The sequence below is a fragment of the Eutrigla gurnardus genome, assembly GCF_963514095.1.
Source record: "Eutrigla gurnardus genome assembly, chromosome: 1".
Lineage (NCBI taxonomy): Eukaryota > Metazoa > Chordata > Actinopteri > Perciformes > Triglidae > Eutrigla > Eutrigla gurnardus.
In genome coordinates, this window is record NC_139915.1 from 18,958,755 (window position 1) to 18,974,024 (window position 15,270).

The window sequence follows — 15,270 nt, forward strand, 5'->3', positions numbered from 1 at the left end:
TCAGAATAATCTTCATTCATATAGATACTGGTTCCTTTCAGTTCCTTAGCTTTTCCCAGCACAGCCATTTTGTCTTTGTGCCTGAGGAATTTGATCACAACAGGTCTAGGCCTCTTACCAGAGTAGCCAGATGGATTACCAGACCTATGTGCACGTTCAATCTCCATCCGACTGCAGTCCAGATGAAGTTTCTCAGTGATCACACTCCTGACTTTATCCTCTGTCTCCTTCCAGCTCTCATTTTGTGACTCTGAAATACCATCCACAACAATGTTATTCCTTTTTGATTGACCCTCCAAATAGTCAGCTTTATCAGTTATTTTTATCATAGACTCACACATTGTCTTGATGTCAGTGCGAGCAGATTTACTCTCCGACTCAATCCTCTCATTGTTCTTTATTAGATCTTCAATCTCTCTCTGAGAAAATTGCAGGCTGCATTTCAGTTCTTGTGTCTCTTTGGTCAGTTGGTCAATCCGTTTGTTCACATTATTCACCAGTATATCCACAACGGTCTTGAAATTACTTCCTGCTGCTGTAAAAGTTGCATAAACCAGTCCTTTTGCTGATTCAATAAGTCTCGTACCTGGGAAAGTGACACAGCCTCCTCTCCATTGTTTTGGGCCTTAGGTGGCATGATGTGAAGAGATTCCTTATTAGGAGGTCCTCAACACAGGCTTGAGATTCAGCAGGTGTAGTAGGCCGAGAAGGAATCCACCAAAAATCACTGCGTGAAAAGATCATCCACCACTTTTCACTCGATGTATCATAAATTATAGAGTCTTATCTCAGGTTGTTAAAAAATCTTCGGGTTCTTGAGTTAGATTAAAACAATTCTTTAAAAATAACAAGAGCAGGAGCAGGAGCACCAACAAGGTGGGATACAGGATACAGGAAGCAGGAAGCAGGAAGATTAAACCATTGCGTATCCAGAACGCTGCAGCACGCCTTATCTTCAATCTACCCAAATTCTCCCATGTGACCCCCCTCCTCCGTGACCTCCACTGGCATCGCATCCAATTCAAGACGATGACACTGGCCTTCAGGGCCATCAATGGAACGGCACCTGTCTACCTTCAAACACTGGTCAAACCTCATGCCCCGAAGCAAGCACTTCGCTCCTCTACTTCAGCTGGCCGGCTGGTACCACCATCGCTGAAATCAAACAAATGTCGCTCAGCAAAGTCCAGACTCTTCTCTGTTCGGTCGCCTCAGTGGTGGAATGAACTCCCGACCAATGGCAGGACAGCAGAGTCATTTGCCATCTTCCGAAAAAGGCTCAAGACTCACCTGTTCAGACTTCACCTCGACTCTACATAGCATGACCCACTAACACCCCAAAAAAAAAAAAAAAAAAAACTTACCTATAGCACTCTGATCGTAGCACTGTTGCTCATGAAGTACTACTTTACTCAGATGAGGACCTAACACTTGTTCTATTTTTAGCTCTTACTTTATCGGCAATGATACGTTGTGGTTTCTTTGTTTCCTTCTTTTGACAAATGTACTTATTGTAAGTCGCTTTGGACAAAAGCGTCTGCTAAATGACCTAAATGTAAATGTAAATATGATACATCAAAAGCAGATCAGCAAGGATGGGACGATAAAGAATTTCAACGTGGATTTCAATAATAAAAAAAAGACAACAATTAGTTAGTCATAAATGTAGTCATAAATATCACAAGTGACTCGAGTTTGCTTGATAGAACCTGATTTAAAATATACAGGATACAAAAATAATTGTATTATATGATGTATTTATGCATCTATCCATGTGCAGATATGTGCTCAGAGACTTTATGATTCATGATCTAAGTTCAAATTATTTGATTGTTTTTCACTAAAAGGGATCAGATGTGTGTCTTATCTGTGCTGAATAAAGTATATTTCTTAACATTTACAGTGATGACATTGTGTTTAAGTGCTAGTTTAAAGTTTTAAGCAGTTTTATTATTGTGAATCGCCAGGATGCTCGTGACATAACATATTCATATCATCTATAAGCAACAAAAGACCTTTGTCTCGATCACGATGCAGTTTCCTTGTATGGGAATTTAAACTTTAGGACACATGGCTTCACCCACACACACACACACACACACACACACACTTTTCCACCGAGGGAATATCTGCATGCCTGCACATCTGGCAGCTTTATTAAAATATCTGCTGCTATCTGATGGGAGATGAGAAGCATTTAATTGGAATCAGCTTGAGCTGGTGATAAAGGAGGGGTCAATAACAGCAGCATAGCAGATGGCTGGCAACGAGGCAGACATCCATCCATCCATCGTCTACCGCTTATCCTGTATTCAGGGTCCCGGGGGGCTGGAGCCGATCCCAGCTGATATTGGACGAAGGCAGGGTACACCCTGGACAGGTAACCAGTCTATCACAGGGCTGATATGTAGAGACAGACAGGTAACCAGTCTATCAAATGACTGACATGTAGAGACAGACAGGTAAACAGTCTATCACAGGGCTGACATGTAGAGACAGACAGGTAACCAGTCTATCACAGGGCTGACATGTAGAGACTGACAGGTCCCCATCCTGCATGTCTTTGGACTGTGGGAGGAAGCCGGAGAACCCGGAGAGAACCCACGCTCACACGGGAAGAACATGCAAACTCCACACAGAAGGAACCCGAGCCCAAACCGGGAATCAAACTCGGACCCTCTTGCTGTGAGGTGACCATGCCACACTACACCACTGCACAGGCCGAGGCAGACATATTGATGAGAAATGATTGGTTGATGAGATCACCAGAGCTGGTCAAGTATAGCTCAGGAAAAATGTAATAAGATGATTGAGCTCTGAGTGTTGTGAGCTCCTCACAACCTCTGAAAATGTGTGATATGGGTTTGAACACCGTTTGGTTTAAATGGTCCAACATGCACCAAAATCACTGTAAAACCCGCCACCTATCTGTCAGCTCTACTCCGTCTCTCCATCATGGAGGACACGGTGATCAAAGAAAAAGATACACTGAATAAGCTACAGAGGAGGATAGTTTATTAATAAAATAAATTATTAAAAATAATGATGATAAGAAATACTGGTTAAAATGACAGACGTCGCTGTCGTAGGTCACATCAGCCCTCAATGCTGAATGTAAATGGTGTTTGTTGTTTGATGATGGGTTTGCAGCATGGTGACGTGGTACAGGTGTGGGTGACTGCCCCACATGCCCATCCCTCCTCTTAACCCGCACCAGTGAACAAGACCCTGAAATGCTTGAACCTCCTTTCTTGCTGACAACTCCATCGTCTGCAGAGAGCAGATCTTAAGCCTGCAGCGTCCATAGGAGCATCAAATGAGCATCATTTATTGCTTTTAGTTCGTTCAGCCTTCAGAAAATTCTTCACACAATCCCCCCTTTAATTGCACAAATAATGATGAGACAGATGCCGCTGCCACTGAAACACTGTTTTTTTATTAAATACAGCACGTGTTTGTGTCACATCGTTATCTGGAAAATAGGCACAAAAGCAATTTAACTGTGGCCCTGAAAGTCAAAACCCCTCATTTAATCGAAAGGAGGATGGCATAACCTTGACATTTGTGTGTGTGTGTGTGTGTGTAGGTAGGTACCTTGCACCCATTGACTGCTGGTGGTGATGGTGAAACGCTCCCCGTAACTGGACTGAAAAACGCGAGAGCTGCGGGCCTCTGAGGAGGCCTTGGTCCCTGACAAGACACACATATCAATTATAACACGTGATCGTTTCCTACATAAGATCAGGGGTCCGTTTCACAAAGCAGGTTTAGTGAAAACCTTGAGTTAGTTAACCCTGAGATGAGGGAAACTCTGGTTTTTCGGTTTTACAAAACCAGTTCAGCAAAAATCTGAGTCAGTTACTTGGGTAACATACTCCGTGAACCTAACCTGCTCGCTAGCAGGTTTGCTTCAACAAACCGTGAGTTTCTCCCTACATGTCTCCGCCTTTTTCCAGAATCTGAACCAACTCTGAAAAAATGTGCAGTCCTTTCATCGTCAACCTAATCGATATGGAAATAAAAGTGATTCTAGCAGCTTTGCGTCGGGAGAGAATTTTGATTAGCCTACCTTTCCTTCCAATCACATTAGATATTATCTAAACAATATTCTCCGACATTTTCAACATTTCATATCGCGGACATAATCCGCAACCAGATTCGGTTGCGGGAGAACGGGAGATTTATGAAATGTTTAGGTACATTTCTGTGTTGAAATACCTGTTTATATTTACTGTTTAATATGTGAAATATGATTAAAATCATATGCCTTAGTCTCCGTATTTGCGCAATATTCTTATGCTTAATTTTCAACTGACACCACTTTCTTTCTGTGCCTGGGGGGATTACACTGAATGAAAATGATAACATATTTGATGCGCTACTTTATGAACTACGGGAGTTGAACCCCTGTCACCTGCACCGTGGGTGGCGTTGCTAACCATTACACCACAGTGTTGCTCTGCAAGGCCAAAAATAAAGACTTATTACCTTTAGATCAATAGACTGTTTCATTCAGTTATACACATTAGATCGGGCAGTAATTGTCTGCCACGCCAACTATCGCTACTTTGCTGCAGTTACGTTGCTCCGCTTTCTCAGGATGAGCTTGTTTTCTACATAAACACTCAGTGAATCGTAGTATCGGAGCTCCATTGATTTATTTATTTGGCTTTATAGAGTCGGCAGGCACGCGCGGAACTCTGAGTTTACAGAGTTGCCCATCTCAGAGTTGGTCAACTCAGAGTTCAGGGTTAGGTTCAGAGTTTGTTGAACCTGCTTTGTGAAACGGGCCCCAGGTTGGTAGCAAAACGTACAAGTTGTTTCCTACCTTGATAGATAGCGTGACCCTCCACTGCAGAAGAAGAGTGTCCTTTTGTCACAATAAATGTCCAGGGATGCCTGAAAAATGAAAACGAGAGGAGAGAATAGGTGAGGAGAAGAGAGAGGAGATTGGGAAAGGCAGAGAAGGGAGGAAGAAGAAAGAAGGGATAGGAACAAAAGAGATTTCAAAATGAAGCCAGAACTGGGAAAATAAGAGCAGATCGAACAACAGTCTCACTGCACTTTGTGTAAATAGAAATCTACTGATTCATGTACAGTGACGCACATTTCAATTATTTTTTTTGTTGCTCAGCTCAAATTTCAAATCATATATGTCTTTTGGAAGTATTATTCTGCACCACAAAAGAAGTGGAGTCGAATTTGGTGCAATTTGGACATGCGACAAATTCACTTGCAATACAATTCAATGTATTTACATAACATCAAATCATTCTTAAGTTATCTCAAGATGTGGACTTTTTATGTGGAGCAGGACTTCATCATACTCTCTAGATCCTTTTACAGTTAGATACGTATGTTAATCCAAAGACGGTGAATGAACCTAAACAAATAGACCGTCTATTTTATATGAATATTTGGTGTCCATATATATTCATGTATTTGTTGTGTAACGTCACACCAGCGAGAAGTTACGAGTCACTAGATGATTGCCAGGGCTGTATTCCAGAAAGCAGGTTTTGCTAAAATTCTGGGTTTGTTAATCCTGAGAAGAGGGATACTTGGATATAATCTGCGACCAGATTCTTTGCAGAGATTTTTCGCAAACAGGAGTTTTCTTTAAAGTTTAAGGACATTTCTGTGTTGTGCCTGCGGGATTACACCTTCACATTTCACTACTTTTACTCGTGCACTACAGGAATTGTACCGCTGTCACCTGCACAGCAGTCAGTGTTGCTAAACATTACACCACAGTGTCACACTATGTAATTCAATCTTATCAAGTTTCAGATCTATTGACTGGTTCATCCAGTTATACGCATTAAGTCGGGCAGTGATTGTCTGCCACACCAACTATCTCTAATTTGCTGCAGTTACGTTCCTCCACTTTCTAAGGATGAGCTATGAGTTTTCTACATAAACACTCAGTAATATCTAATAACTCTCTCCCGGTTGCCATAGTGAATCGTAGTATAGGAGCTCCATTGATGATGGCTTTGTAGAGTTGGCAAGCGTAACTCAGAGTTTACATACTCAGAGTTTAATGAACTAATTCAGAACAGCTGTTCTGGAACCCAAAACTCTGAGATGGCCAATTCTGATCGACTCAGAGTTCAGGTTAGATTCAGAGTTAAACCTGCTTTCTGGAATACACCCCTGAACATAAGAACTTTGACTTAGTTGACTTTTACAAACAGTCCAGTGGTAGTCAACACGTTTATAGACGCCACCACTGGTGTTCAGGTTTAACCGGTGACCGTGTTAACTGGTGGCTTTCAGCTGTTGAAAACAGAACATGGAGGTGTCCTCATAAAAGCCTTCAATGTAAGTTAAATACATCTGTGTTTGTTATCTACACCAACCATTTACTGAAGTGACTATGAGCTGAGAATCACCATTAACACAGTCACCAGTTCAACTGAAACACCATTGTGTTCCTGTCTGAACTCTGTAGAACTTGAGTCTTTGGAATATGGATTCTGAGGTACGAACATGAAACAAGCAGACATGTAGATGCTGCTAAGTTTTACGTTTACCACTTAGACTAAATGAGACATGTACCCAGTCATGGTGAGGTCACCCATTGGTTTATGGACTATGGTTCTGAAGCTTTAAACCATCCCCTGCTTTCTGGTCTGTTGGACTCTAAATGGACCAGAATGTACTAAATGAACATCATGCTGGATTGAAGAAGAGTTGAAACTAGTCATTGAGACCATAAACTCATGTTTACAATGTTTACTGAGATAATAAATCACGAGAGAATTAAGACCATTTTTTCATAGACTTCAATACAATCTGACTTCTTTTTGCAGCCAGGGGAGTCACCCCCTGATGGCATGTAGAGAGAATGCAAGTTAAAGGCACTTCAGATTTGGATTCACTGTTCAGAATCGGAGGTTGTTGCCTGATTAAAAGCTTGTAACTCATCTGGATAACCTGGCAAAATCCACATAAAAAAATAGAAAAATGTATATAATGGAACAAAAATGCAAATGCAGGTTCAGACTCCCAGGTGTGAACCACACACATCACATCCCTATCACACAAAGCACCAAACATGATATGTTGTTGGATATTTGGAGGTGTATATGTATAACTGTAATTATCTGTGCTGCCAGCTGTAGTAAACATATGCAAATGACATAGCCGAGAATGTATTGCAGCATTTACACTGTCTCATAAATTTCAGCCGATTAAATTTTCTCTGGGTCCTCCACAAATTACACAGCCTCTGTCTCCTAATGACACCCGTGTTGGCCTGTTTGGCAACAGTGTGGCGAGAAGGCGACACGCGTCATTAGGCAGGAATCCAACTGTCGCTCCCATCCATTCGCCCTGTCCTCCAGCACACACAACCACGGGGCAAAGAGGGGTGGGGAATGTTGGCTAACACTCCGTCCTGACATCGTCTATGAAAACGCCTCAATGTTTCCTGCGGTGTCCTCTGCTTGGCTCGCTTGCTAACCACACAGCCTACATTGCCAAGATTCACCAGCATCTCCTCTTGGTCCACAACAAGGTCTCTGTCATAATGTTTACTGTGGAAAGTGGCTTATCCAACATTCTTTATTTCTGACAAACAGAAGAGCTCAGTCTTGTGTCTGTGCAAGTCTCCACAGTGTTATCTACTTGGATAGCCGATAGCTGATGTGTCTGAATCTTTGAGACATCTCCGGGGGGGATTTGTTATCCTGGCATGATTTACTTTCCATTTCCCATGCATTCCTGACATACCAACACACACACACAGACACACCTAAACAGACAGACACACACTCACAGACAGGCCCAACCTTTACACTAACACTTTCTGCAGATACAGCATCACTAAAATACATACAAAAGTGGCGGCTACAGCAATCCATAATGAGTCTTAATAGTGGAGTTTCCAGAGGAGCAAGAGAAAGCATGGACAGTAGAGGAGGACACTCCAAACCACCAGAACATCACTGGATCCATCGACCAGCATCAGTGATGGAGGTAACACGAGTCCAAAGATATTCTGTTCACCCTGCTGCATTCTGGGAAGAGATACACAAGTATCAGCTGACGAGCAGCTGAAAGACTCCTAAATCCATCCTCCACCCTTCACCACAGAACAGAGTTCATGTTGTGTCTTTTTATTGTGTAACAATGGAACTGCAAAATGGATTGTGTTGTGCAAGCCTGTTTTGCAATGACAATAAATTGAACCTTGAACCTAGATGTTGAAGCTAGAATGGTCTGGTTCACTGAAACTGAACTCATCACTTAGAACATAGAACCTTTCCAGTGACATGTGGAGGCTGCTGCGTGTAGTGTGGTGTGTAGTGTGGTGATCGGTACGGGGTAGAGTGTCACCACACCTGCCTTTACATTCGACTTGGTCTGAAAGGTGTCCATGACAAATTGCTAATTAAACTTAAATTTAATTACGATTTCAATCATAGCAGATGCAGTGGCTGCTAGCTCCCATGAATCTTTTATTTGAGACTGATTCCAGTGAGACGTGTCACCCTCTCAACCATTGTTTTCCTATGGTATGGTGGCATGGTGGCTTGGTAGTATGGTGGCATGGTGGTACCCAGGGCATAATTCTCCAATAATCCAAATTGTACATGTAATTTACAGGTAGCGGTGAGACAGGCAGTGATGAGAGGAGGAACAGGAGGTCAAAGAGAGGGAGGAGAAAGAGAGAGGAGGATAGTAAGAGGAAATAAAGAAAGAGAGAGGAGGAAAAGAGAATGAAGTGACCGATGCAGGAGAACCTGCTCTGACCTTTTTGTTTGGGACAGTTGGTTGATCTTTTTTTGTAGGCCTGCTGATATGTTTTGTGTTGTTTTATTTTCATTAAATAAACACTTCAACTACAATAGATGTATTAATTCTGAATCTTCTTCAACATTACTTTTAATAAAGGAATTGGATGTAGTGACTGCGTGAAAGCATGAGAGAGCACTCAGTGATGCCGTTGGTACAGTCTAATGGTCACACATAGCACACATGTGCATAGGATACAAACATCGGGTGATAGACTGCAGGTATATCCCATTTCTTTCACAAAATGAACATTCATCACCACAATATCATCATATTCATAACCAACCATTTTTACACTGATGACAGCGGATCTGTTTACATCGACGTTTTGAAGACGTGTTATTAGGCAACGCACTACCGGAGCATTTAACGAGCTGTGAACGTAGATCCGAAGAAGATAAAAAGTCGGTAGTTGCTCGTACGAGCCTGCCGATGTATGCAGCAACATGTATATTATGCACAGCAACTTTACTTGTGTTTGAAGAGTCATATAAATATGCAAGACGAGCAAAAGTTCACCTTTCACAGTTGTTTTGAAGCCTCGAGCTAATCGGAATTCTGACGCTCATTGAATATGTCACATTGCCTGCGGCGCCGTACCGTCTCTCTGGTTCCGCAAAGCGGGATATTTTGTAAAAAGAGACACCATTGTGTTGTTACACTGTAAAGCAAAGTTATTTATAAACGGTACGATTGCAGCATATTTTTGACTCTCCTTTCCATGATTACGGTGCAATCTGCTGTGTAAAAAACCGAATTTATCACTCGGGAGGTTCTGCTATGGCAAGTGTATGTCGGTATCACCGGTTCTTTGTATCAGACCGGTTTCAAAATGTGCCCAAGCCTAGTGGCATGGTAGTATGGTGATTTGGTAGTATGGTGGCATGGTGGTATCGTGGTATGGTGGCATGGTAGTATGGTGGTATGCTGGCATGGCGGTATCGTCGAATGGTGGCATGGTGGTATGGTGGCATGGTAGAATTGTGGTATGCTGGCATGGCGGTATCGTCGTATGGTGGCATGGTGGTATCATGGTATCATGGTATGGTGGCATGGCGGTATCGTGGTATGGTGGCAGGCGGTATCGTTGTATGGTGGTATGGCGGTATCGTGGTATGGTAGCATGGCGGTATCGTGGTATGGTGGCATGGCGGTATTGTGGTATGGTGGCATGGCGGCATGGTGGTATGCTGGTATGGTGGCATGTTGGAACATATTTTTTAGGGTCCAACAGCAGAGCAACATCCAAGCAGACGTGGAGCTCTTGATGACCATAAAAGATACAAAATCCAAAAGGTATATAGTTCCAACTCATTAAAAAACACTAATATCATCCTTTTGTTGTGCGCTTCTACCACATCTACCGCAATTAAAACAGTAAGGAAGTGGTTAAGTAGTAACCGGGCATCACCAAGGCCGTAGCTACCATTGAGGACACCGAGGTCATGTCCTCTGCATTTTTTTTTCACTGATTTCACTTTCCAATTTTTAAAAGTTTACTTTTTTTTTCTTCCATAACCAAGGGAAAATAAGTATATCGGTACAGCTTTTACAGCTGTTATAGAGCGTGGTCGCAGGTATTATTACAATGTTTCCATTTCATTGTCTTCGCGACAAGTCTATTTTTTTCTCACAAGATATTGTTTTTAACATGAATTTTTTTATGCCGACCACCAGATCAGGCACCGATAAAAAACTAAAAAGGAGCCGGTTAGAAATGAAGATAGGAAAAGCACAAAGAATGTCCAGGAGACCCGTCCTCACGAACGAGGGAGGATCAGATCAGATGGTGGCACAGGTTTAGCGATGAGGAAATCGTCACTGTCAGCTGCACATTCTGTCAGCAGGTCCGCTCCATGCAGACACTTTACAATTGATTGGTGCGACTGTTTGATGTGATTTAAAATAAAAGATTCTTCTGTGAATTTCGGGTTCGTTGTGGTGGTGGTATGTCTTCTTGATGCTCAGCCAGGTACACAGGACAATCAAACGGAGAAACGGAGACGTACTTTTCAGTGTTTACTTTCTTAACTAGCCGGCTTCATCACCATGACAGCGACCAAACAATCACAACTACTAGGCTACTGAACCAATCACAGGCCAGGGGAACAGGGTCTATGACACACACGTAGGAACATGAATAGGCCGATACAAAATATCTAACAACTAATTTACATCTGTCAACAATTAATTAAATTTACTATACCCAAACATATCCCAACTTAACACTATTTCATTGGTTTGTGGTTGGGAATTATTGAAACAGGGTGATAAGCAACTGCAGAGCAGTGCAGGGATGTAAAACCAAGGGGGCCACTCCCCCCCCCCCTCAGACACAGACACAGACACACACACTCTGTGTTCTATTTGTTCCTTTTGTGCAAATTTTTGTGAAACTCAAAACAGTGGTTTCTCTATGTTTCATTGCTGCTGGAAATGAACACACACACACACACACACACACACACACACACACACACACACACACACACACACACAGTAGTATAGGCCAGGCCAGCCATATACAGATGTTAAGGAATTTGAAGACATGAATTTTCATTCCAGTTAATTAATGATAATCAAGTTAAAACCTTCTCTCTCACACAGTTTAATATAAAACCTCATGTTCATCCACTTAACGTCAGAATTACATGACTGTTTATACAACCACATGTTCAGCATTGATGTTCCACCTCTTCCTTTTCAATCAACGACAAAATGAACGTTGAAGTTCAACATGTTAGTTATTACTGAAAATAAAAGTGTAATTAGCCACACTGATCTGTTTTATTCGTGCTTATTTCTTTGTTTTTGACCTTGGGGTGGGTCAGGGGGGCAGTTCAGGCCAGGAGGACTTTTGTTTTGAGGGTTGAGTTGGGATTGACCTCGGTATTTGAAAAATCCTGGCTACGGCCTTGGGCATAGAGGTAAGATCTTAAGCCCGAGCCCGAGCCCGAGCCCGACCCGACCCGAATTTCGGGTCGGGTCGGGTATAAAATGTCAATCATTACGTTCGGGTCGGGTCGGGCCGGGCTTCTCTCTCGCTGACTTTTTTTTTTTTTTTTTTTTTTTTTAATATATGTTTATAGAAATGTATAAACGATGTGTGGAGAATAAGATACTAAACTGAGGAATACTTGTTATAAAATAAATAATTAGGGGAAAAAAAACAGAGAGGGCGCTGTAATTGCTATTTAACTAAACGGGACAGGAGCCGCAGCACAGACATCCACCCCGTCACTAGCCATGTTTCCATCCAAAGTGATTCGAATTACTGGGAAATGCGCATTAAAAGAAATTCGAATCATGTGTGTTTCCATCAAAAGAACGGACTTTGGTGAAAACTACAAATTCGCGCGAGTTTTCTAAGTCACGGGAGATTTTCCGCGGGTTGGCATGGCAACCAGCCTGTAAACATTCCGTCGTCTTCCTGCCGGTGACACCGGCTGGACCGGCCGGTGCTTGGGTGAGGTGCATGGGCTTTTCACACAGCCTTGTGGGCACAAGTGGCCCGAGTTCGGCCGTGTTCAGCTGTCTGTCTCCCGGCTGGTTTGCGTGCTGCGCGTCTTGGCGTTTCGCGTTCGACGGAGAGTCCGCCTGTGTGGACTCGCGTGGGGCTGGGCGGGCCGGTGTTTGACCGATGTCCGAGGGCTTTTCAGCCAGCTCTGACGGTGAGAGTCCCGACAGTTCGGCGTGGTTGAGGTCTCTATTTAAATGTCAAACACCGGAAGCAGTCGGGGTGAAAGTGCGCTACGTCACACTTGATTCGCATACAGCTGTTTCCATCCCATTCGAATCAACCAAAACCCGGCCATAGCGAGCGTATTTCATTTTGTGCGAATCAGGGGATTTTAATGCGAATCACGGCGTTTCCATCATCATTTTCCGAAGCGATACATCTAGATGCGCATCTAAACAGCTGATGGAAACGCACCTATTGCTCTTCTTTGTCTCTCTGCGCGCTCTCTCTCTCTGCGCGCTCTCTCTCTCTCCCTCTCCCCGTCTCTCTCTCTGCGCTCTCTCTCTCTCTCTCTCTCTCTCTCTCTCTCTCTCTCTCTCTCTCTCTCTCTCTATCTCTCTCTCTTAAAGTGCCGCGCTAGATTCTTAAGGACGTACTCTGAGTCCTCACAAATAAAATATGAAATTTCGGGTTTGGTTCGGGCTCGGGCCTGCAAATCAAGTTAATTGCTCGGGTTCGGGCCGGGTCGGGCTTTAATCCCGCGGGCCTGGGTCGGGTCGGGCTGGATTTTTTAGGCCCGATCTTACCTCTACTTGGGCATCACTGATGCTAATCCAGCTAGCCTGGCAAGCGCACCATCTTCCCCATCTTCTACAACAGCTCTGGGGTAAGCAATAATCCGAAAATTCTGATAATAGGTGAAACTTACATTCTAGTAAACCAAAAAAGCACTTTGGCGCAATATGGAAAGGGTGATGGCGTACTACCAAGTATAAGGACTTGCTCAGTATATATAACAAAGAAATGAAAACATATAGACAGCCTACTTTTCTCAAAGTAGTATCACAAATGTTAATAATTCAAAATTGTCATTTAATACGATTGATAAATGGGTTAATCCCCCTAGACCAATACGTGCAGAGCTCCACTCCCCTTATTGAAAGAATACATTCTACAAGCTCCCAGTGCCATCAGTCATTATGGTCTCTGGAGCTCTCTACCACAGGAACCAGAAGCCCCGAGCACTATTGTTATTCATAGGATTTTTTCCTACTTATTATTATTTTGCCTCCGAATTTCGATTGCCTAAAACTCCTACAGCTTTAAGAGTTGTAGGACAAATTATATATCAAAACGTGCGGTTCCGAACACGAATTTTTGCGACGTAAGTCGCAAAAAAACAACGAAAATGTCCCATTGAAATGAATGGGACAGGCGAAAAAAAAAGAGCAGTCATTGTTGTTTTTCAAACGTCTGCTGCTCAGGCATACTTTCACCTAGAAACTCCATTTAAACTCTAAAACGTAGAAACAAGTCTTGTGTCCTGGTGTGTCAATCCACGTTTCAAGAGGTCATAGAGTTTCTGATCAATCACTGTTCAATGACCATGATCGTTTTGTGAGAAATCATGAGATTATAATGGGTGTGTATTGCGCGGAACCTTCTGGGCTAGAGTGGGTGACATCATCGCTTAGAGTGTGAGGGCTCCTCGAAATACTTCAGATTTTTTTCCTTTTCAAACTCCTCCCGGCCACAATTTTCACTCTACAGACGTGATATTTTCCAATTTTGTAGACAAACTTGTCCTGTCTCTCACAATTTTCAAAGAAACCTGAAATGAGCAGCATTTCTAACTCGCCCTAGCGTCCACATTTCTGACACTAGGAAAAAATAATCAGTACTTGAGCATCAATAGTACTCGGTAGTACAGAGTACTTGAGTGACAGCTGAGCTCGGTGACATGCTTCGCACTCAACTGTTTGACAGTACATAGTACCTAGTAGTTCTCAGTACTTGAGTCTCAGTACTACTCGGTAGTACTCGGTAGTACTCGGTAATACTTGAGTGACAGCTGAGCTCGGTGACATGTACCTTGTAGTGCTCAGAACTTGAGTCTCAGAAGTACTCGGTAGTACTCGGTAGTACTTGAGTGACAGTTTGTCAGTACATAGTACCTTGTAGTTGTCAGTACTTGAGCCTCAGTAGTACTCGGTAGTACAGAGTACTTGAGTGACAGCTGAGCTCAGTGACATAGTACCTAGTAGTTCTCAGTACTTGAGCCTCAGTAGTACTCGGTAGTACAGAGTACTTGAGTGACAGCTGAGCTCGGTGACATGCGCTGGCAAACAGTTGAGTGCGAAGTTGAGTAGTGCGGAGTACTCAACTGTTTGACAATACATAGTACCTAGTAGTTCTCAGTACTTGAGTCTCAGTAGTACTCGGTAGTACTCGGTAGTACTCGGTAGTACTCGGTAGTACTTGAGTGACAGCTGAGCTCGGTGACATGTATCTTAGTACATAGTACCTTGTGGTACATAGTACATAGTACCTAGTAGTTCTCAGTACTTGAGCATCAATAGTACTCGGTAGTACAGAGTACTTGAGTGACAGCTGAGCTCGGTGACATGCTTCGCACTCAACTGTTTGACAGTACATAGTACCTAGTAGTTCTCAGTACTTGAGTCTCAGTAGTACTTGGTAGTACTCAGTACTTGAGTCTCAGTAGAACTGAGTACTTGAGTGACAGCTGAGCTCGGTGACATGTATCAAACTTATCAAACTCATCAAATACACAATCCAACAACTCCAAAACGCTTTTGTGGACAAGTTGTGACCTGCACATTCACCACGCTATGTGATAATAATGTAACGTCACAAGACGGAGCCATTTTGGAGGTAAATTCATGCGAAACTGCTGATGCGCGTTCCTTTCAGGGACAGTTTTTCAGCAAGCAGTCTCTGTATTTGCCTCTAAAACAACTCCGTCTCGTTTGAAATCTCGAAGAATC

At 42.9% G+C, this 15,270-nt stretch overlaps 1 protein-coding gene across 3 annotated transcripts in view; it reads right to left on the reverse strand.

Annotated features, from left to right (window-relative positions):
• The window catches only part of cemip (cell migration inducing hyaluronidase 1), a 264,056-nt gene that overhangs the window by 114,318 nt on the left and 134,468 nt on the right, over nt 1-15,270 (reverse strand). For all 3 annotated transcript variants that reach the window (XM_084006631.1, XM_084006632.1, XM_084006633.1), the window contains exons 7-8: nt 4,829-4,899; nt 3,595-3,690 (exon numbers count right to left, since the gene is read on the reverse strand). In XM_084006631.1, coding sequence (XP_083862757.1) covers nt 3,595-3,690; nt 4,829-4,899 — 167 coding nt within the window. The remainder of the gene's footprint in view (nt 1-3,594; nt 3,691-4,828; nt 4,900-15,270) is intronic.